This window comes from Oncorhynchus kisutch, linkage group LG5, assembly GCF_002021735.2.
Source record: "Oncorhynchus kisutch isolate 150728-3 linkage group LG5, Okis_V2, whole genome shotgun sequence".
Taxonomy (NCBI): Eukaryota; Metazoa; Chordata; class Actinopteri; order Salmoniformes; family Salmonidae; genus Oncorhynchus; species Oncorhynchus kisutch.
Window position 1 is genome coordinate 22382495 of NC_034178.2, and position 24410 is coordinate 22406904.

The window sequence follows — 24410 nt, forward strand, 5'->3', positions numbered from 1 at the left end:
GGCCCTCGGAGTGTGGTGTCAGGAAAATAACCTCACACTCAACGTCAACAAAACTAATCAGATGATTGTGGACTTCAGGAAACAGCAGAGGGAACACCCCCCTATCCACATTGATGCAACAGTAGTGGAGAGGGCAGTAAGTTTTAAGTTCCTCGGCGTACACATCACAGACAAACTGAATTGGTCCACCCACACAGACAGCATCGTGAAGAAGGCGCAGCAGCGCCTCTTCAACCTCAGGAGGCTGAAGAAATTCGGCTTGTCACCAAAAGCACTCACAAAATTCTACAGATGCACAATCGAGAGCATCCTGTCGGGCTGTATCACCGCCTGGTACGGCAACTGCTCCGCCCTCAACCGTAAGGCTCTCCAGAGGGTAGTGAGGTCTGCACAACGCATCACCGTAGACAAACTACTTGCCCTCCAGGACACCTACACCACCCGATGTCACAGGAAGGCCATAAAGATCATCAAGGACATCAACCACCTGAGCCACTGCCTGTTCACCCCGCTATCATCCAGAAGGCGAGGTCAGTACAGGTGCATCAAAGCTGGGACCGAGAGACTGAAAAACAGCTTCTATCTAAAGGCCATCAGACTGTTAAACAGCCACCACTAACATTGAGTGGCTGCTGCCAACACACTCACTCAACTCCAGCCACTTTAATAATGGGAATTGATGGGAAATGATGTAAAATATATCACTAGCCACTTTAAACAATGCTACCTAATATAATGTTTACAAACCCTACATTATTCATCTCATATGTATATGTATATACTGTACTCTATATCATCTACTGCATCTTTATGTAATACATGTATCACTAGCCACTTTAACTATGCCACTTTGTTTACATACTCATCTCATATGTATATACTGCACTCAATACCATCTACTGTATCTTGCCTATGCCGCTCTGTACCATCACTCATTCATATATCTTTATGTACATATTCTTTATCCCCCTACACTTGTGTCTATAAGGTAGTAGTTTTGGAATTGTTGGCTAGATTACTTGTTGGTTATTACTGAATTGTCGGCACTAGAAGCACAAGCATTTCGCTACACTCGCATTAACATCTGCTAACTATGTGTACAGTGCCTTGCGAAAGTATTCGGCCCCCTTGAACTTTGCGACCTTTTGCCACATTTCAGGCTTCAAACATAAAGATATAAAACTGTATTTTTTTGTGAAGAATCAACAACAAGTGGGACACAATCATGAAGTGGAACGACATTTATTGGATATTTCAAACTTTTTTAACAAATCAAAAACTGAAAAATTGGGCGTGCAAAATTATTCACCCCCTTTACTTCCAGTGCAGCAAACTCTCTCCAGAAGTTCAGTGAGGATCTCTGAATGATCCAATGTTGATAAAATACAGTTTTATATCTTTATGTTTGAAGCCTGAAATGTGGCAAAAGGGCGCAAAGTTCAAGGGGGCCGAATACTTTTTTAACAAATCAAAAACTGAAAAATTGGGCGTGCAAAATTATTCAGCCCCTTTACTTTCAGTGCAGCAAACTCTCTCCAGAAGTTCAGTGAGGATCTCTGAATGATCCAATGTTGATAAAATACAGTTTTATATCTTTATGTTTGAAGCCTGAAATGTGGCAAAAGGGCGCAAAGTTCAAGGGGGCCGAATACTTTCGCAAGGCACTGTATGTGACAAATACAATTTGATTTCATTTGATTGGATTCGTAAGAAGCATTTCATGGTCCTGGAGTGGCCTAGCCAGTCTCCAGACCTCAACCCCATAGAAAATCTTTGGAGGGAGTTGAAAGTCCATGTTGCCCAGCAACAGCCCCAAAATATCACTGCTCTAGAGGAGATCCGCATGGAGGAATGGGCCAAAATACCAGCAACAGTGTGTGAAAACCTTGTGAAGACTTACAGAAAACGTTTGACCTCTGTTATATACCCTTTGTTGGCAATGACAAAGTAATGAGATAAACTTTTGTATTGACCAAATACTTATTTTCCACCATAATTTGCAAATAAATTCATAAAAAATCCTACAATGTGATTTTCTGGATTTTTTTAGTTGTAGTGTAGTTGAAAATAGTTGCAGTGTACCTATGATGAAAATTACAGGCCTCATCTTTTTAAGTGGGAGAACTTGCACAATTGGTGGCTGTCTAAATACTTTTTTGCACCACTGTATATAAAACAATCAATCCCTAATATATACAAGAAAATCACAATATAATAAACAACAGGTAGCAAAAGGCAGACCATAAGCTATCCCGGGCATTTCCTTCTCAGCCACATACTATAATCTTATGACTCACTTTTGAGACATACTACTATTTAGCCATTTTTTCAGTGAGAACTTGAAACTACCTATGGAGGTTATAAGTTTCAAATTATTTTAGAAGACTATTGCAAAGAATGGCAGCTGAGTATGAAAAAGTTTATTTCCCCATACCACGTAGGTTAAATCTAAAAGGAACAACATCAGTTTCACTCCTTCTCGTGGAATAGTTATAGTTATCCCTTAATAATTTTAAGACAAAGTAGACCTACAAAACAACAAAAAAGTAGGCCAAAACAACCATACTGTATGGCCTCTGCAAGGTCTACAAAAAATAACTAGATTGAACAACAATGACAAGCTATAGATTCTGATTCATACAAGGGTGAGACTTGTGCCCTGAGACGAGTGACTGAGAGTGAGTGAGTGAAAAGGCAGCACGTGTCTGTCTGGGAAAATGAGAGCAGACGGAGAGTGGCTTGTTCTAATCCAATCATTGCAGCAGGTTCAACAGATACTCCACCAGTTTATTTTCAGACAGAAGAACTACACAATAGTTGTTTGGAGCACACAGTGCTTCACACTGTTTGAGTGAACGAGAGATGCGTGCTGGCAGCTAAAAAATATATTTTTCAGATTTGCGGATAATTACAAAAAATACTAATGTCATCATCTTATTTGGGAAATTCTCCATATCCGTTATGATACTTGTTTTGTCTGAATACTCTGCAAACCCCTACTTAATTCCCCCTAGTTACGCTCACTTTTTTGGCAGAAACTAGCTACCACTCATTTGTTGCAAAGTTGTTATACTACACTCAGTGCATATTATAAAAAATGTCAGGTTTGAAGATAATCACTATTTAGCTAAAGTTTGTGATGTGAAACTCAGGCTTTCTGAAGCCTTTGGGGCTTTCATCAAATTGTGCCGGAAAAACAGTTAATTACTCAGAGCTTTTAATACCCATATTCACATTAGTGACACCTGCTGGTCAGCAATGAAAAGCAGTATATGATGTTTACATGCAAGTATAGAAAAGGCTTTAATATTTCCTCACATTTTTTTGTTAACTGTTCCTTTAATTGCACTTTTAGTTAACGGTCCCACCAAGACACTCTAGACCCAAACTGCTACAGACCTGTATCTATCCTGCCCTGCCTTTCTAAGGTCTTCGAAAGCCATGTCAACAAACAGATTACCGACCATTTTGAATCCCACCGTACCTTCTCCGCTATGCAATCTCGTTTCAGAGCTGGTCATGGGTGCCCCTCAGCCACGCTCAAGGTCCTAAATGATATCATAACCGCCATCGATAAAAGACAATACTGTGCAGCCGTATTCGTCTGTAGTCCGGACCTCTGGCAGTCTCTATGAGGGTGCCACAGGGTTCAATTCTTGGGCCGACTCTCTTCTCTGTATACACCAATGATGTCGCTCTTGCTGCTGGTGATTCTCTGATCCACCTCTACGCAGACGACACCATTCTGTATACTTCTGGCCCTTCTTTGGACACTGTTTCAACTAACCTCCAGACGAGCTTCAATGCCATAGAACTCTCCTTCCGTGGCCTCCAACTGCTCTTAAATGCAAGTAAATTCTTGCATTTAAAAATCTCCTTGCCAACAAAGCCAAAGCTTGGCTTCTCCTCTTGGCCTTTCGGCCCAAAATTCAAAACCGGATGAAGCCAACCCTCTCAGTACTCTTAGCACGGAGCGCCTTGACAAAATCGTCAAGAACTTTTGCACCTTTGACCCCATTCCAGGGAAGCCAAACAACACAGACATTCTTATCAGACATAAAATATGTCTTGGATGGCTACCCAAACACTACGGGTACTGAAAGGCTTTAACTGTTGAATCAAACATTGAATAGACACATGACAAGGTTCATATCGAAGGAGATTTTTTTTTTTAAAGTTTGAACGTGCAGACTGGCACTAAGAACAGCGTGAAAGTTTCCCTAGTCAACGCCATTATTAGCGCAATGCCCTTCCCCATGGGCTAGGTCCGTCTTCTGTGCGCGGCTCTGTCGCCCATCCCATGCCTTGAACCTTGCGCGCCCACGGCAAGGCAATCCCATTGTGCGCCACTTGGGAGCCATGACCTATATGACCAATAAATATTGTCCTGCTAATAACAGGGTTAATAATATATATATGTGAGAATATCCAAGGGGCTTTTATATAATTCTAAATTAATAATAATAATAATCGCTTTGTTTAAAAAATAACAATATTTTGGAGATGATTTTGTTTTCAAATAACGTAAAATGAGCGAGAAAAGGGTCATTCTTGAACATGGGGTGAAACATTGTTACTAATTTGTAATTAAATTATTTTTACTAATTTGTAATTAAAGCCAGTTTGTTATTTAGAATTATTTATTTTCGTTTTTAGAGGGAGAGGAACCAAAAACCTTCAGTCATCTTATGGCTCTGACAGTCGAGCCCGGCATGTGTATTGAACCAGCATCTGTAGCAACACAGCTTGCACTGCGATGCAGTGTCACCGCTGCGCCACTAAGGTGCTGTACAATACAACCGATCGGGAGTAGGCCACAGTACTACAGAGACACAGTAGCGCCTTGAGACCCAAAAGCATAATCAGTGCTCTAACTCCCCTTTTGGGCTGGTCTGGAGCAATGAAGTAGTGACTCAGGGTACAGTACTAAACCACAAATTACCTCTAAATCCCAGAGAATAGTCACAAAACTTTTAGAGGAGCAACCACTGTACCAAGCAGTCAAACAGGGAAATGGCTTCAATTTTTTCACCATTCATTTTTCCCATAGGGAATTTTAGAAACACTTAAAATAAGGTCTGTGTTTTGTGTAGGTTTACCCTGGCTTGACAACCATGTAACTCTCTCTCGGACAATATGACTTTTATTATTATATTCGGCTCGATTTACGTTCAGATTCGATAATGCTAATTAGCATCAAAGTAGACATCATGCAAGACTACAAATCCCTGCAATCTCCAGCACAGCTTCTCTAGCTGGCACCTTTGCTAACAGGTATTGTGTCAATTTAAAACTTGCACAAGACAGTTCAAATAATTGTCCACTTAATCCAATGAACCATTGCATTTCTGTTCAAAATTTTGTAACAAGACTGCCCAAATGTGCCTAATTGGTTTTTAAATAACTTTTCAAGTACACTCTCCTCAAACAATATCATGGTATTCTTTCACTGTAATAGTTACTGTAAATTGGACAGTGCGGTTAGCTTAAATTCTTGTTAATCTTTCTGCCAATATCAGATATGTCTATGTCCTGGGAAATGTTCTTGTTACTTACAACCTCATGCTAATCGCATTAGCCTACGTTAGCTCAACTGATCCTGAAGAAATTAAAGAAATGTAGCCAATTTCTTAATTACTACATTTAACTACCATTAGATAGTTAATCCAGAGATTCTTACCTTTGCCTCAATTTGGCAGTCTCATCCAGATCATCATGGCATTTGTAGCTCTTCATGATAGCCACATAAAAAAAATGTGGGGGGGGGGGTAAATACAGGCGAATTATATCGCGATTTTAGAGATATACAAGGTTATCAAAACGTCTCGCCAGGGTAACCGTACCTACACGAAACACAGCCCTTATTTTAAGTGTTTCTAAAATCCGCTATGGGAAAAATGAATGGTGGAAAAACGATTGGAACCACTTCCTTGTTTGACCTCTAGGTTTTATGGGTATTATGACTCATACTGTGGTACTCTATTGAGTCCTAACATAGCAATCAATGGATCAGTACAGTGTATTGATACATACTGTACCATAGATCTGGCAGACGACTGCGATGAAATTTCTCTGGACCGCGACCACAGATTATTTATAGCATGCGTCATTAGATGAGCACGGGAAAAAAGAAGCAACAACAGTGTTTCGCACTCATTCATATTTCTCAGCACATCACGTTTTTTTTAAATATTTTTGTCTGTTTACACGGTGTATACTGGTTTGGGATTTAAAAAGGTACCTTTGCAGTTACATGTAGCCATTGTTAGTTTGTATTAGCAACGTGGAAGAAAATATATTCGTAGCTTCAAAACGAGAGGCCTGCTAGCTACTGTTTGCTTGTTGCAACAAGAACCAGCTACAAGAAACCCTCACGAGTTGGTCTTGTTTGAGCAGAAACGTTTTCCACAAATTTCAGGTACGTTAATGTTCGCTACTTGTATATCTGAACGTTGTCTTTCGTAACACGTTGTATAACTAGTTAATTAACTTGCATACAGTATCTTAGTACAGTAACTATCTACGTGTGTGGTCATAGATTGCTACAGTTGTTACCTAACCTGTCCATCTGTGCTAGCTAACTAACGTGGTCAAGTTAAATAGGGTCTTTGGTCAAATGAACAACCTTAGCTAACCAAGATCAGCCGGTGTGTCAAACACACAGGCTGGTCGGATTTAACTAACTAGTAATGTTATGTGGAGTAAACTGAAACGTAACTGTTCGCTAATTAACTAACTATGTTAGCAGCATGTGTTGGCTAGCTAATGTTAGCCTAGGCAGCAAGTTGTGGTACAATAAATGCAAACAAACTTGCATCAACGGGGTGTAAATCCACGGTTCTCGTAAGACTAACGCCGTTTATTATGACCGTGTTTAAATTATGTTTATCTTCCCCTCTAGTGCTCAATCATCATGGCTGATGACTTTGACATAGAAGCAATGCTTGAGGCTCCATATCGAAAGGTGGGTTTTGGCCTAAGGTATTTTTTGTGATTGTAATGCACTTTATTGTAAATAATGTGGTGGTCTATGTCACTTCTTTGCCCCAGACCCAACATTTCTAGCCTATTCTATGTGTGTTTCTGATGTGATGCTGCAGTTCCTTTTCAGACTATGAATAAATGCCCATCTATCTCTTTTTGTAGACTTGCCTAACGATATCTCACCTCTACTTCCATGAATTCCAGTGTGATCTGTCAAAAAATGAAGGTAGTAATTGCCCAATGTATTGCTGTACTGTGGTCCCCTTGGTAACATAATTGTGGTCATTGAATGGCCAGTCTACAAGGCGAATGCAGTGGATGCACAATAACATTTAATTGAGGGACTGGGTTCTTGATCAGGCCTAGTTGGCATTCTCCTTTATCTCAACAACTGGGCTAATGTTTTGTGCATGGACTATGCCGAACCTGTCAACAAATGCCTAAACCATCTTCTGAGCATGTGGGTGTTAACCAAGAGTTTGACGGCTGTCAAACAATGTCTGTCACATATCTGAGAAGTTTGTCAAAAAGTAGAGAAGTGTTCAGAATAGATTCCATATTTTAGCCTACATGGCAGACGATTGTAGGCCAAACCTTCTGACTGTTTCACCTCACATACAGCCTTTCTGCTTTGTGATAAACTGCAGAACTTTAGCCAGCTCGATTAGAAAAACACAAATGCCCATCGGGCCTGGTCGAGAAGCCAGTTCCTTTAATTTAAAAGACATACCATGGAGACAGTATTCAAATATCTGTATGCATGGTGTGGTTGTTCCACATGATTGACTTTACCCTGCTATTGATTTAAGACCGATATAGTGAAATCGGCCTCTGTAATGATAAAGGTTTGGTAAGCTGACACATTATTGAAAACATGATTGCATGTCCTTTTACTTTCAATACATGAGATGTGTATGGTTAAGTACAGGACGCAGGTATGTTAGTTCACAATGTTCACTCTCATTTCTCATTCTAGTGAGGAAGGAAGTGTGGATTTTGTCGTTACACTGCATTCACCAACAAGTTATACATTTTACATAACCTGTATAACTGAAAATGGCTTTTTCTCCATGATTGACCAGAATGTAATTTTTTTGCATGCTCATTCACGAGGGGTACATGTTTATTTATTCATAAGTCCATTATATTTGCCACACTATTAAATATAGGCCTTACATCAAAGAGTACAAACAGTAGGAAACATGGAACTCTTCTATGCTGCTGGCGACAGTACCAACTAGGGAGTTTCATATACCTCATCTTATATTTAATCATGACTTTCCTTGGTAGTTGATATTACTAAGCAGTGTGAATCCCTGTTTGCTTCAGGGCGAGATGTGTGACAGAGGTGGCATCGAGCTCTTACAGTCCACGAACGAAAATTGGTGAAGATCACTGGAATGGCATCCCCCCCCCACTGGAAATCGATCAGTTTTGGGTTGCTAGCATGGCCACATTGGTCTTAGGCAAAGAATAGCCTTGGAACTGATCTGGATGGGGCTGCTTAAGAAAAATGCACCAGAGATATGACTTCAGATATGGATAATTACTCATAGAACTTGACTAGATGCTAAATGTCTCATCGACAGTATGATTGGAGAGAGAGAGATCAAATGAATAGACACTATTTAAAGGCCCCTAACTGTAGATCTCAGTCCCCATGTAAACTTTAGCATGAATACTTTTTTTAACAATTATTATATTTTCTCTTGTTCCCACCCCCCGTTTATCCTGACAACTTCAAATGTTGCCTCTTCGTCCTCATGATGTTCTTCTATCGACCCTGCTTAGGATGAGATCAAGCACAGTAGTCCAAATGGGCACAAGGAACGCAGCAAGAAGTAAGTGAAACAGACATGGTGTAGTAACAAGCAATGCTCACCCAAATCTATTTATTATTTTGACAATTGTTCTAAAATGTTTATTGATCTTTACTTATTCACTGCCTCACATTGAGTCATTCTCTTTCCTCAGGAAAAAAAAGAGCAGGAGTCGAAGCAGAGACAGGAAGAGAAGCAAAAGCCGGGATCACAAGAAGAGCCATGACCACAAGCGGAGCCGCAGCCACGAACGAAAGCGGAGCCGCAGCAGGGAGAGGCGCCGGAGCAGAGAGCGCAGCGGCCGCTACAGGGACCACAAGACCACCTTGTATGTATGCATGCCTCATCTGGTGTCAGTATTTCCCTTCATTCTGCATCACCCTAGTTTTAGATCCTGCTGCCCTATGTACATAGTCATGGAACACTGGTCACTTTAATAATGTTTACATTCTGTTTTACCAACTTCATGTATATACTGTATTCTAGTCGAGGCCTCCTATTTAACTATTGCTGTACATATACTATTCTTTAGATACACTACATATTCTATCCATGTTGTCTTTATATATATATATATATATATATACAGTGGGGCAAAAAAATATTTAGTCAGCCACCAATCGTGCAAGTTATCCCACTTAAAAAGATGAGAGGCCTGTAATTTTCATCATAGGCACACTTCAACTATGACAGGCAAAATGAGAGAAGAAAATCCAGAAAATCTCATTGTAGGATTTTTAATGAATTTATTTGCAAATTATGGTGGAAAATAAGTATTTGGTCATCTACAAACAAGCAGGATTTCTGGCTCTCACAGACCTGTAACTTCTTCTTTCAGAGGCTCCTCTGTCCTTCACTCATTACCTGTATTAATGGCACCTGTTTGAACTTGTTATTATAAAAGACACCTGTCCACAACCTCAAACAGTCACTCCAAACTCCACTATGGCCAAGACCAAAGAGCTGTCAAAGGACATCAGAAACAAAATTGTAGACCTGCACCAGGCTGGGAAGACTGAATCTGCAATAGGTAAGCAGCTTGGTTTGAAGAAATCAACTGTGGGAGCAATTATTAGGAAATGGAAGACATACAAGACCACTGATAATCTCCCTCGATCTGGGGCTCCACGCAAGATCTCACCCCGTGGGGTCAAAATGATCACAAGAACGTTGAGCAAAAATCCCAGAACCACACGGGGGGACCTAGTGAATGACCTGCAGAGAGCTGGGACCAAAGTAACAAAGCCTACCATCAGTAACACACTACGCCGCCAGGGACTCAAATCCTGCAGTGCCAGACGTGTCCCCCTCCTTAAGCCAGTACAAGTTTGCTAGAGAGCATTTGGATGATCCAGAAGAAGATTGGGAGAATGTCATATGGTCAGATGAAACCAAAATATAACTTTTTGGTAAAAACTCAACTCGTTGTGTTTGGAGGACAAAGAATGCTGAGTTGCATCCAAAGAACACCATACCTACTGTGAAGCATGGGGGTGGAAACATCATGCTTTGGGGCTGTTTTTCTGCAAAGGGACCAGGACGACTGATCCGTGTAAAGGAAAGAATGAATGGGGCCATGTATCGTGAGATTTTGAGTGAAAACCTCCTTCCATCAGCAAGGGCATTGAAGATGAAACGTGGCTGTCTCTTTCAGCATGACAATGATCCCAAACACACCGCCCGGGCAACAAAGGAGTGGCTTCGTAAGAAGCATTTCAAGGTCCTGGAGTGGCCTAGCCAGTCTCCAGATCTCAACCCCATAGGAAATCTTTGGAGGGAGTTGAAAGTCCGTGTTACCCAGCAACAGCCCCAAAATATCACTGCTCTAGAGGAGATCTGCATGGAGGAATGTGCCAAAATACCAGCAACAGTGTGTGAAAACCTTACAGAAAACGTTTGACCTCTGTCATTGCCAACAAAGGGTATATAACAAAGTATTAAGATAAGTATTTGGTCAATAACAAAAGTTTATTTTTCACCATAATTTGCAAATAAATTCATAAAAAATCCTACAATGTGATTTTCTGTATTTTTTTCCCCTCATTTTGTCTGTCATAGTTGAAGTGTGCCTATGATGAAAATTACAGGCCTCATCTTTTTAAGTGGGAGAACTTGCACAATTGGTGGCTGACTAAATACTTTTTTGCCCCACTTTACATACATGCAGACATGCATACATACACAGTTGAAGTCGGAAGTTTTACATTCACTAAGTTGACTGTGCCTTTAAACAGATTGGAAAATTCCAGAAAATTATGTTGTGGCTTTAGAAGCTTCTGATAGGCTAATTGACATCATTTGAGTCAATTGGAGGGGTACCTGTGGATGTATTTCAAGGCCAACCTTCAAACTCAGTGCCTCTTTGCTTGACATCACGGTAAAGTCAAAATAAATCAGAAAAAAAATTGTAGACCTCCACAAGTCTGGTTCGTCCTTGGGAGCAATTTCCAAATGCCTGAAGGTACCATGTTAATCTGTACAAACAATAGTACGCAAGTATAAACACCAGGAAGGAGTCGTGTTCTGTCTCCTAGAGATGAACGTGCTTTGGTGCGAAAAGTGCAGCTCTATCCCAGAACAACAGCAAAGGACCTTGTGAAGATGTTGGAGGAAACAGGTACAAAATTATCTATATCCACAGTAAAACAAGTCCTATATTGACCTAACCTGAAAGACCCCTCAGCAAGGAAGAAGCCACAGCTCCAAACCCGCCATAAAAAAGCCAGACTACAGTTTGCAACTGCACATTGGGACAAAGATTGTACTTTTTGGAGAAATGGCTTAAGGACAACAAAGTCAAGTTATTGGAGTGGCCATCACAAAGCCCTGACCTTAATCCCATAGAAAAGTTTTTGGGCGAACTGAAAAAGCGTGTGTGAGCAAGGAGGCCTACAAACCTGACTCAGTTACACCAGCTCTGTCAGGAGGAATAGGCCAAAATTCACCCAACTTATTGCGGGAAGCTTGTGGAAGGCTACCCAACACATTTGACCCAAGTTAAACAATTTATAGGCAATTCTGCCAAATACTAATTGAGTGTATGTAAACTTCTGATTCCACTGGGAATGTGATGAAAGAAATTAAAAGCTGAAACAAGTCATTCTCTCTACTATTATCCTGACATTAAACATTATTTTAAAAAATGTGGTGATCCTAACTGACCTAGACAAGGGATTTTTACAAGTATTAAATATCAGGAATTGTGAATAACTGAGTTTAAATGTATTTGGTTAAGGTGTATGTAAACTTAAGACTTCAACACTAATGTGTGTGTGTGTGTATATATATATATATATATATATATATATATATATATATATATATATATATATATATATATATATATATATATATATATATATATATATATATATATATATAGTACCAGTCAAAAGTTTTAGAACACCTACTCGTTCAAGGGATGGATTTTCTCCATCTTTGTCTCAGCCATTGATGGAAAGCTATGCCTTTCTGATCAATTTAAAATCAAGCTGAATGTGAATGAAACTCACATTACCTTGTACAATTTTATTGCTAGCAAACTTATTTGGCAGATGTTATTGCGGGTGTAGCAAAATGCTTGTGTTCCTAGCTTCAACAGTGCAGTAATATCTAACAATACACACATCTAAAAATGTTAAGCATGGAATAAAAAAATATATAAATGTTAGGATGAGGAATGCGCAAGTCTGGAGTATGAATGTCATTCAAGGGTTTTTCTTTATTTTTCATATTTTCTACATTGTAGAATAATAGTGAAGACATCAAACCTATGAAATAACACATATGGAATCATGTAGTAACCTAAAGTCTATTTTATATTTGAGATTCTTCAAAGTAGCCACCCTTTGCCTTCACAGCTTTGCACACTCTTGGCATTCTCTCAACCAGCTTCACCTGGAATGCTTTTCCAAGTTCCCACATATGCACTTGTTGGCTGCTTTTCCTTCACTCTGTAGTCCAAACTCATCCCAAACCATCTCAATTGGGTTGAGGTCAGGTGATTGTGGAGGTCAGGTCATCTGATGCAGCACTCCATTAAGCTCCTTCTTGGTCAAATAGCCCTTACACAGCCTGGAGGTGTGCTGGGCCATTGACCTGTTGAAAAACTAATTATAATCCCAGTAAGCGCAAGCCAGATGCAGCGTATCGCTGCAGAATGCTGTGGTAGCAATGCTGGTTAAGTGTGTCTTGAATTCTAAATAAATCACAGACAGTATCACAAGCAAAGCACCATCACACATATCCTCTGCGGCAGAGGTAACTCTGGGACTTCCTTTCCTGTGGCGGTCCTCATGAGAGCCAGTTTCATCAGTGTGCCTAAATTCTATCACAGACTGTGTCACCAGCAAAGCATCCCCACACCATCACTCCTCTTCCTCCATGCTTCACGGTGGGAACCACCTACTCTGCGTCTCACAAAGACACGGTGGTTCGAACCAAAAATCTCATCTGGACAGACCAAAGGACAGATTTCCACCGGTCTAATGTCCATTGCTTGTGTTTCTTGGCCCAAGCAAGTATTTTCTTCTCTTCTTATTAGTTTCCTTTAGTAGCGGGTTCTTTTCAGCAATTCGACCATGAACGCCTGATTCACAGTCTCCTCTGAACAGTTGATGTTGAGATGTGTCTGTTACTTGAACTCTGTGAAACGTTTATTTGGGCTGCAATTTCTGAGGCAGGTAACTGTAATGAACTTAACCTCTGCACCAGAGGTAACTCTGGGTCTTCCATTCCCGTGGTGCTCCTCACGAGAGCCAGTTTCATCATAGACCTTGATGGTTTTTGAGACTGCACCTGAAGAAACCTTCAAAGTTCTTGAAATTATCCGCATTGACTGACCTTCATGTCTTAAAGTAATGACGCACTGTCATTTCTCTTTGCTTATTTGAGCTGTTCTTGTCATAATATGGACGTGGTCTTTTACCAAATAGTGCGATCTTCTGTATACCACCCCTACCTTGTCACAACACAACTGATTGACTCAAATGCATTAAGAAGGAAAGAAATTCCACAGGGTAATAGGGATTTTTTTACATGTATTTTTTACTCTCATCAGACTGAAACTTTACCAGTTGAAAGTATACATAAATACAAAATGTTATTGTACTACACGTTTTATTTATGTATTTTAAATATGCAAATGAGGCAAACCCTCCTTAAATATGTGCTACTTTGCATATTATGAGAATCTGTTTCTCAACACATTGCTTCAAGGCAGAACGTTTCTTGTTTTTATTGTGATCAGACACTCAATGGTCAGACTTTTACAGATCAATTTATCAAAATATTGACATTTCATGGACTTGTATGTATGACGGATGCGTATTTTGTATATATTTACACATAAAATGACAAAACGACAAGATCTATAAAAAAAATTGCCTCTGTAAAAATCTGACAAGACCTAACAACCTGTGCAATAATGTGAATGTACGTCCATTGAAGACTTAGAAAAATAAATTGAACATGTCATTTTGAGAAAATGGCCGATTTTAAAGATAGTTTTGCTGCTCTAGGGATGTAATTATTGTTTAGATAACCTTATTCACTATTATGTATTGATTTACTTATAATTTCATCGCTCTTTATGCGATGTGCAATGCAGAGAACGCTGGAAGAATGATCATTTAAGTACAATAGTGAGTTATTGTAATGTTTGTTTGTGTCAATTAATCCCATAAAGGATGGGTTGGCGATTTGACACAAATACAATTGCATTCATTCATTCGATAGGGTAATGCAATTAAAATGTACTTTCCATAAATATGACAATTTGTCACATTTAATTCAACTCTCATTTATATATCACTTCTAAACTTTTTCAAGCAATAGAGCATTTGCTTTGAATACTGGTCTGTTGGGCAAGTATGCAGTTTTGGGACAATTCTCATATCACTTTGCTCAATTTATCACATACAATGACTTTGTATGGCTGTTGAAATGTTCAGAACATTAATCAGCAATGACTGCCCCATATGTAAGGCCCTCTTTGAGTTGTTGCTGGTGCCCCTTTATTTTTCTTGACTGTGTCTACGCTTGGCACTCTCCATTGAAGTAGCATCAGCTCTCACAACTCCTCTCTGATTGCTTCCAGTGTCACCAAAGTGCTGTCAAGCCACAATTTGTTCATCACATTTGATATTGCAGTGGCTTCAACATTGAACGTGGCTACTGCCATACTGGTTGCTCCGTCAATGCGGCTTTTGCCCATGAAGACAGTTTTGGGGTATCGTGACCATATTACAGAGTTCAGACAGTCATTTGCATTCTGGGTTCCTCCGTGCTACATTCTTTTGAGGTTATCATTTGACATTCTATGATAAACCGTTACCAATTTCTGTGCAACCTCTCACATTTTTTAAATTATGCTCTCCAAGGTTTTTGTGACAGGGTGGATCTTCATTTCTATGGCTCTCTGGTACCAGCACCAATGCTCACAACTGTCCTATTGTTGGAAGTGAATCCTCTCTTGTGCCATCAAAGGATACATGAATGTCTATGATGGCGGCATCATCTTCCTTCAGCAACTCTGCTATGTCTGTGTCTATATCTGCATATGCTCTTCTAATTATCTTTGCAGCACTCTCCATTGACTGTAAGCCCTCTCTGAATATCTGCAACTAAAGTGTGGGGGGGGGACTTATGTCTGTCGACATTAGTCATAACTGCAGGACTAAATATCAGCATGTTACCCATTGTAAATATTAACATATCTGCATGTAGTTCCTTTATTTAAAACTCATTTCTCTCTAATCACATTAGGCTACAGCCCTATGACACTGTAGGCCTATGTGACAGTCTCATTGTATAGTTATGTTTTCCTATCACTCTGTTTTATTAACTTTGAATACATTTGCTGGAGCAAGGAAATAAATATTATTTATACACAGCAAGTCACCTGACAATAATGGTCTACTCTCTCTTTATTTACCTGTCATTCTCCTGTCATGTCTCTATGAGCTGAGATGCAAGGAAGGAATCCATAGGACTTATTTTCTTGAGCTGCATAACCAAGTCCAAGTTCGTGGGCTAGAAGAACCATCCTCACATTTCTATCAAATGCCACATCTCCCCTGGAGCACTCCTGCAGCCTGGAGGAAGTGGAAACACCTCAAATTCATCACGATCACCTTCACAGTCTGCACATTCTATCACGACAGAATCCCTGGTTGGTGGGGTCTATGGTGATTTTTTTTCAGTCCAGTGTTTAGACCCGTAGGGCAAATCAAATTGGTATATTTGTGACGTGGAATAGAAGACACTGTTGGCTGACTGATTGCTGCTAGTTGTCATCTTCATCTCGACTAATTTGCGTCTCGAAGTCTGTACTTAGAGTACTAAGTACACACCCCTGAGGTGCCCCAGTGTTGAGGATAAGCATGGCAGACGTGCCTTACCACCTTGTGGCGGCCCGTCAAGAAGTCCAGGATCCAGTTGCAGAGGGAGTGTTGAATGCTGAGCTGTAGTCATTAATTGTTTTTATTTAGCTAGGCAAGTCTGTTAACAAATTATTATTTAATGACAGCCTACCGGGGAACAGTGGGTTAACTACCTTGTTCAGGGGCAAAACATCATTATTTTACCTTGTCAGCTTGGAGATTCGATCCAGCAACCTTAGCCCAACGCTCTAACCACCTAGGCTACCTGCCACCCCAAATGAACAGCATTCTCACATGGGTGTTCCTTTTGTCCAGGTGGGAAAGGGCAGTGTGATTGAGATTGCGTCATCTGTGGATCTTTTGGGGCAGTATGCCAATTGGAGTGGGTCTAGGGTATCCGGGAGGATGGTGTTGATGTGAGCCATTTTCAGCCTTTCAAAGCACTTCATGGCTACCGACGTGAGTGCTACAGGGCGGTAATCATTTAGGCAGGTTACCTTCGCTTCCATGGGCACAGGGACTATGGTGATCTGCTTGAAAAATGTAGGTATTACAGACTCAGATAGGTTGTCAGTAAAGACACTTGCCAGTAGGTCCACTCATGCTTTGAGTACACATCCTGGTAATCCATCTGGCCCAGTGGCTTTGTGAATGTTGACCTGTTTAAAGGTCTTGCTCACATCGGCTACCGAGCGTTCTCACACGGTCATCCAGAGCAGCTGGTGCTCTCGTGCATGCTTCAGTGTTGCTAGACCCGAAGCTAGCATAGAAGGCATTTACCTCATCTAGTAGGCTTGCGTCACTGGGCAGCTCGCATATGGGTTTCCCTTTGTTGTCCGTAATAGTTTTCAAGCCCTGCCACATCCAACGAGCTTCGGAGCCGGTGTAGTAGGATTCAATCTTAATCCTTCATTGACTCTTTGCTTGTTTGATGGTTCATCTGAGGGCATAGAGGGATTTCTTATAAGCGTCCAGATTAGTGTCTCGCTCCTTGAAAGCTGTGGATGTTGCCTGCAATCCATGGCTGCTGGTTGGGATATGTACGTATTGTATAAACTGCCTTAATTTTGCTGGACCCCAGGAAGAAAGCAGAAGCTAATGGGGATCCATAATAAATACAAATGCGTACGGTTTCTGTGGGGAAGATGTTGTCGATGCACTTATTGATGAAGCCGATGACTGAGGTGGTATACTTCTGAATGCCATTGGATGAATCCCGGAACATATTCCAGTCTGTGCTAGCAAAACAGTCCTGTAGTGTAGCATCCACGTCATCTGACCATTTCCGCATTGAGCGACTCCTGTACTTCCTGCTTAAGTTTTGGCTTGTAAGCAGGAATCAGGGGGATAGAATTATGGTCAGATTTGCCAAATGGAGTGCAGGGGAGAGCTTTATATGTGTGTGGAGTAAAGGTGGAATAGAGCTTTTATTTGATTTATTTTCCCCTCTGGTTGCACTGATTTAAGTTTGCCTGCATTAAAGTCCCTGGCCACTAGGAGTGCCGCTTCTGGATGAGCATTTTCTTCTTTGCTTATGGCCTTATAGAGTTGGTTGAGTGCGGTCTTCGTGCCAGCATCTGTCTGTGGTGGTAAATAGACAGCTACGAATAATATAGATGCGAGCTCTATTGGTAGATAGTGTGGTCTACAGCTTATCATAAGGTTCTCTACCTCAGGCGAGCAATACCTCGAGACATCTTTAATATTAGACATCGCACACCAGCTGTTTTTGACAAAAAGACCCTCGTCTTACCAGATGTACAGTTAAGTCGGAGGTTTACATACACCTTAGCCAAATACATTTAAACTCAGTTTTTCACAATTCCTGACATTTAATCCAAGTAAAAAAAATCCCTGTTTTAGGTCAGTTAGGATCGCCACTTTATTTTAAGAATATGGAATGACAGAGTGATTTATTTCAGCTTTTATTTCTTTCATCACATTCCCGGTGGGTCAGAAGTTTACATACACTCAATTAGTATTTGGTAGCATTGCCTTTAAATTGTTTAAAGGCAAAGGCAAAGCTTCCCACAATAAGTTGGGTGAAATTTGGCCCATTCCTCCTGACAGAGCTGGTGTAACTGAGTCAGGATTGTAGGCCTCCTTGCCCGCACATGATTTTTCAGTTCTGCCCACAAAATTTATACGGGATTGCGGTCAGGGCTTTGTGATGTCCACTCCAATACCTTGACTTTGTTGTCCTTAAGCCATTTTGCCACAACTTTGGAAGTATGCTTGGGGTCATTGTCCATTTGGAAGACCCATTTGCGACCAATCTTTAACTTCCTGACTGATGCTTCAATATACCACACCATGATGCTGCCACCCCCGTGCTTCACGGTTGGGATGTTGTTCTTCGGCTTGCAAGCCTCCCCCTTTTCCACCGACAACATAACGCTGGTCATTATGGCCAAACAGTTCTATTTTTGTTTCATCAGCTCCTTCCTGAGCGGTATGACAGCTGCGTGGTCCCATGGTGTTTATACTTGCGTACTATTGCTTGTACAGATGAACGTGGTACCTTCAGGCGTTTGTAAATTGCTCCCAAGGATGAGCCAGACTTGTGGAGGTCTACAATTTGTTTTTTTCTGAGGTCTTGGCTGATTTCTTTTGATTTTCCCATGATTTCAAGCAAAGAGACACTGAGTTTGAAGGTAGGCCTTAAAATACATCCACAGCTCCAATTGACTCAAATGGTGTCAATTAGCCTATCAGAAGCTTCTAAAGCCATGACATCATATTCTGGAATTTTCCAAGCTGTTTAAAGGCACAGTCAACTTAGTGTATGTAAGCTTCTGACCCACTGGAATTGTGATACAGTGAATTATAAGTGAAATAATCTATATGTAAACAATTGTTGGAAAAATTACTTGTGTCATGCACGAAGTAGATGTCCTAACCGACTTGCCAAAACTATAGTTTGTTAACAAGAAATTTGTGGAGTGGTTGAAAAACGAGTTTTAATGACAACAACCTGAGTGTATGTAAACATCCGACTTCAACTGTAGCTCCTCTGTTCTGCCGGTGCATGGAAAATCCCGCCAGTTCTATATGATCTGTGTTGTCGTTCAGCAACGTCTCGGTGAAACCTAAGATATTACAGTTCTTAATGTCCCGTTGGTAGGATAATCGTAATCGTAGGTCATCAATTTTATTTTCCAATGATTGCATGTTAGCAAGTAGGACGGATGGCAGTGGGAGTTTACTCACTCGCGGCGTATTCTCAGAAGGCAGCCCAATCTGTGTCCTCTTTTCCTTCGTCTTTTCTTCACGCAAATGACAGAGATTTGGGCCTGTTCCCAGGAGAGCAGTATATCCTTCTCGTCGGACTCGAAGGCACACCTGTTAATTGAAATGCATTCCTGGGGACTACCTCATGAAGCTGGTTGAGAGAATGTCAAAAGTGTGCAAAGCTGTCATCATGGCAAAGGGTGGCTACTTTGAAGAAACTCAAATATAAAATGTATTTTGATTTGTTTAACACTTTTTTTTTGGTTACTACATGATTCCATATGTGTTATTTCATAGTTTTGATGTCTTCATTATTATTCTACATAGTAGAACATAGTAAAAATAAAGAAAAACCCTTGAATGAGTAGGTGTGACCAAACGTTTGACTGGTACTGTACTCCGGACTCGGACATTCCTCGTCCTAATATTTCTATTTTTTTTCTTCCATTCTTAACATTTTTAGATGTGTGTGTATTGTTAGATATTACTGCACTTACTGCAAGGAACACAAGCATTTTGCAACACCCGCAATAACATCTGCCAAATAAGTGTATACGAGCAATAAAATTGAACAGGGAAATGGGAGTCTCATTCACATTCAGCTTGATTTTAAATTGACCAGAAAGGCATAGCTTTTCGCAATGGTTGAGACAAATATGGGGTAAATCCATTTATCCTTGCCGGGTAAAGCCGGGTGTACACTACATGACTTTCAAATCCTAACATCTCGTCGCCTCTCACATTAAACTATCTTTCCTGTAGTTTTTTGTCTTGTCAACGTAGTGGTGCGCACACTAAACAATGTGGCACAGATCGGAGGAAGGGGGATGCCTAGTCAGTTGTAAAACTGAATGCATTCAACTCAAATGTGTCTTCCACATATAACCCAACCCCTCTGAATCAGAGAGGTGTTCGGGGCTGCCTTAATTGACATCCATGGCGCTAAGGGGCAGAATCACAGATTTTTACCTTGTCAGCTCTGGGATTCTATCCATCAACCTTTTGGTTACTGGCACAACGCTCTTACCCACCAGGCTACCGGCCGCCCCACACCCTTGGTCATGAGGAGTCTCGCGAAAACAAATATGTAATTGTAAACATATTCGGTCAGACATTTGCTCTTGTCATGCAGAGTTGAAATATCTAGCCAATACCTTTAAAAATATATATATCTTATTTATTTATTTTTTGTGATATCCAATTGGTAGTTACAGTTTTCTCCCATCACTGCAACACCCGTACGGGCTCGGTCGAGAGCCGTGCATCCTCCGAAGCACGACCCCGCCAAGACGCACTGCTTCTTAACAATGCTTGCTTAACTCAGATGGTTGCATAACCCTTTCTCTGGGAACTGAGAGGTAGTGTGAAAACTACTGTGTTCCCTGGCGCTCGCAGTGCAATCCTTTAGCAATGGAGCCGGGTTGCCAAAGTCCCCCAGAACCGTAAGTAAACAAACTCGTAAGGGTATGAGGCTGAATTCTATGGTCCCCAAGCAACCAAGTATACCATTCATGGGGAGACTGTGCATGCGCGGCAAATCTTCCCCAGCTAGTGGGGTGTGTAGGTGCTGAGACTGTTGTATGCCTGAGGCAAGAATGCCTTCTGTTGGCATGCAGTGTTTTCTACCAGCGCCGTCTGTCGGCTATACAGCAGACTAGTCATTTTTAGCCAGTTACTTTTTAGGCTTCTTTTCAAATCGCTAGTCAGAAAATAGTCTGCAGAGCCCTATCCTGCTAGAATGAACAATATGCACCTTCTAGCGATCTATTGATGGGACAGTCGCCTGTCAGTCACAAAGTGTATTGCAGATAGCTGAGAATAATGCCAATGAAATGGAAGCTTGAAAAAAAGTGCAACTGCCAACCCTACCACTGTGTAGTGAGGTCAAAAACAAAGAGCTGCTGTATAGTGGATAGGTATAACAAACGTAGAGGAATTCTTCCTTATCAACCCGTTCTACCTAGAGAGATGTCTATGCTGAACTGGAGAGAGGGTAGGGCAAAAAGCATGGAGTTCTTTGTGAACTGCCTCTTATAGGCTAGGGTGCTACTCCTAGGCTTTCCAGTCCTCCAGCCTACCATGGGGCTTGAGAGGTCAGAATTTCGCTGTGATAGCAGCAAAGGACTGTTTGTGTCTGCCCTGGTTCTGGGACTTCGCCTGGGTATTAAAAGTTGGCTTTTCCGTTCTCCGTCCCCCTTGGTCCGGCGGGACATTGGACCACTCGATGCCGAGTTTGGCCGAGGCTTGCTTGCAGATGTCGATGAGCGTGTAACCTGGGAGGGATTGGCAACCTTGTTACCGTCTGTTGTGCTTGGGAGGGAGGTTGCGGGGGCTCCCCCTCACTTGCTCCATCCTCAGGCTCAAAGTTGGAGAAGCTGCTATTAGCTTGAGCCTCCTATCTTCTCACAAGATTGTGTCTTCGTTAAATGAGGGAAGAGAATTAAGGTTATCCATCTCCTCTGCCCAGCTTTGTACAGACTAGCGCTTGTCCCATATCTTGGGGGGTGGCTCGGAGGCGGGGGTACACAGAACAGGAACAATCTTTTTGAGTCTCCTTCTCTTGCTAACCTTCGACAGTGTACTGCAGTGCAGACACGACTCTGGGTAGTCGACTGTTTCTTGAGTATGCTTGTGTCCTAAACAGGCAAAACATAGAGATGGCTCTTTCTTTGATATGCGAGAGCAACAGGGGGTAGAGCTGGGGCTCAGGTGCCTGTCTTGGGTCATCCTGGCAAGAGTAAGCGGTAGCAATGACTCTGTGGAGAGGTTAATGGCACCCAGTAAGCCGGAGAGCACTCCTAATTAAAATTCCTCAAACATACATGTATCTTATACCATTTTAAAGGTTATCTTGTTGTTAGTCCCACCACAGTGTCCGATTTCAAATAGGCTTTACAGCGAAAGCACCACAAACGATGAGCCAAAGAGTTCCAGCCAAAGAGTGGAGTCACAATAAGCAAAAATAGAGATATAATTAATCACTAACCTTTGATGATCTTCTTCAGATGACAATCATAGGACTTCATGTTACATTTATTGTGTATGTTTTGTTCGGTAAAGTTCATATTTATAAAAAAAAAAATCTCAGTATACATTGGGTGCGTTATGTTCAGTAGTTCCAAAAACATCTGGTCAATTTGCAGAGAGCTACATCAATTTACAGAAATACTCATCATAAATGTTGATGAAAATACAAGTATTATACATGGAATTAAAGATATACTTCTCCTTAATGCAACCGCTGTGTCAGATTTAAAAAAAGCAAATCATGCTATAATCTGAGAATGGTGCTCGGAGAACAAATAGATATACCCGCCATTTTGGAGTCAACAGAAGTCAGAAATAACATTATAGATACTCACTTACCTTTGATGATCTTCATCAGAATGCACTCCCAGGAACCCCAGTTCCACAATAAATGTTTGATTTGTTCGATAATGTCCATTTATGTCCAAATAGCTACTTTTATTAGTGCGTTTGGTAAACAAATCAAAACTCACAAAGCGCGTTCACTAGTTGCAGACGAAATGTCAAAAAGTTCCGTTACAGACCGTAGAAACTTGTCAAACGATGTATGGAATCAATCTTTAGGATGTTTTTAACATAAATCTTCAATAATATTCCAATCGGAGAATTCCTTTGTCTTCAGAAAAGCAAAGGAACGGGAGATACCTCTCATGTGAAATGCGTGTCACCAGCGCGTGACTGCTGCCAGACCTCTGACTCATTCAGCTCTCATTCGGCCCCACTTCCCAGTAGAAGCATCAAACAAGTTTCTAAAGACGGTTGACATCTAGTAGAAGCCTTAGGAAGTGCAAGATGACCAATACCCCACTGTATCTTCGATAGGGGCTGAGTTGAAAATCGAAAAACCTCAGATTTCCCACTTCCTGGTTGGATTATTTTTGAGGTTTTTGCCTGCTATATGAGTTCTGTTTTACTCACAGACATCATTCAAAAAGTTTTAGAAACTTCAGAGTGTTTTCTATCCAAATATAATAATAATAATAATAATATGCATATATTAGCAACTGGGACTTAGGAGCAGACAGTTTACTCTGGGCACCTTATTCATCCAAGCTACTCATTACTGCCCCCCAGCCATAAGAAGTTAAGTCGTTTTTTTTGGTATCTTTACTTTACCATTTATATTTTTGACAACGTACTTTTACTCCACTACATTCCTACATTCCTATCCTACGCTCTGCGGTAGAGTCCTTGAGGGTCCACCTGTGAACAGGTAAGTAGTAGAGCAGAGGTCCTAGTCAGTAGCTGAAGAGAATAGAGGCTCTTAATCATATGTAAGGAAGCCAAAAAGAATGGAAGCTGGGAGCGGACTACGGACCCTAATGTGAAGTGGAGTGGTCCACTATTGGCCATTGCTCCTGTCTCTCTACGAGAGATGTGTGATTGGATATTCATGGACTCCACTCCTAAAAGCGGACGCTACCCATAATTGAGAGACCTAACGAGTAATTGAAATAGAATTCATTCTAGGTAATGCAATACAACATCAACGTCACACTGGCTTCTTATCTGGTGAGCTCTCATTGGCTATTGCTTACCACCGTTGTCAAAACTTGTCGTTGCACATTTCACTACAAGAGCATTGCATATTTTGTGCTGATAAAATAAAAGGTTGGAAAATATCTGGACGGTTCAAAGACTGGATCAGTGGCACTCAGATTGTCTCTGAGGGAGGAGAATTAACGCTTACATTAAACGAGTGTCAATGACGGCCGCGTGCCTCGAGTAGGCAATGACATGGGGATTTTGTCTTCAATCTCTAAAACTTGTCTGGCAAAAATTGTGTAGTGTACGTCTGGCTTAAGGGTTTTGTTCAAGAGAAGAGATACGGAATAAAGAGTTCCGACCCTTGACTAGGCCAAGATAGAAGTGTTTAGAAAGAACAGAGCCATCACATGTTCCCCAATACCCCCCACTCCCACCTACAGTGTATTGACTGGCATACTTTAAGGTCTGGAGTGCCTTT

At 41.0% G+C, this 24410-nt stretch overlaps 1 protein-coding gene across 5 annotated transcripts in view; it reads left to right on the plus strand.

The window, feature by feature from the left end:
• Positions 1-5959: 5959 nt before the first annotated feature.
• Positions 5960-24410, plus strand: part of LOC109890767 (RNA-binding protein 39) — a 58166-nt gene continuing 39715 nt past the window's right edge. For 3 of the 5 annotated variants that reach the window (XM_020482785.2, XM_020482786.2, XM_020482788.2), the window contains exons 1-4: positions 5960-6418; positions 6902-6964; positions 8776-8825; positions 8959-9132. In XM_020482785.2, the coding sequence (XP_020338374.1) occupies positions 6914-6964; positions 8776-8825; positions 8959-9132 (275 nt within the window). In that variant the 5' untranslated portion in view covers positions 5960-6418; positions 6902-6913. Of the gene's footprint in view, positions 6419-6901; positions 6965-7146; positions 7211-8775; positions 8826-8958; positions 9133-24410 lie in introns of all 5 variants that reach the window. The other 2 variants (XM_020482787.2, XM_031824686.1) reach the window with 1 other exon arrangement.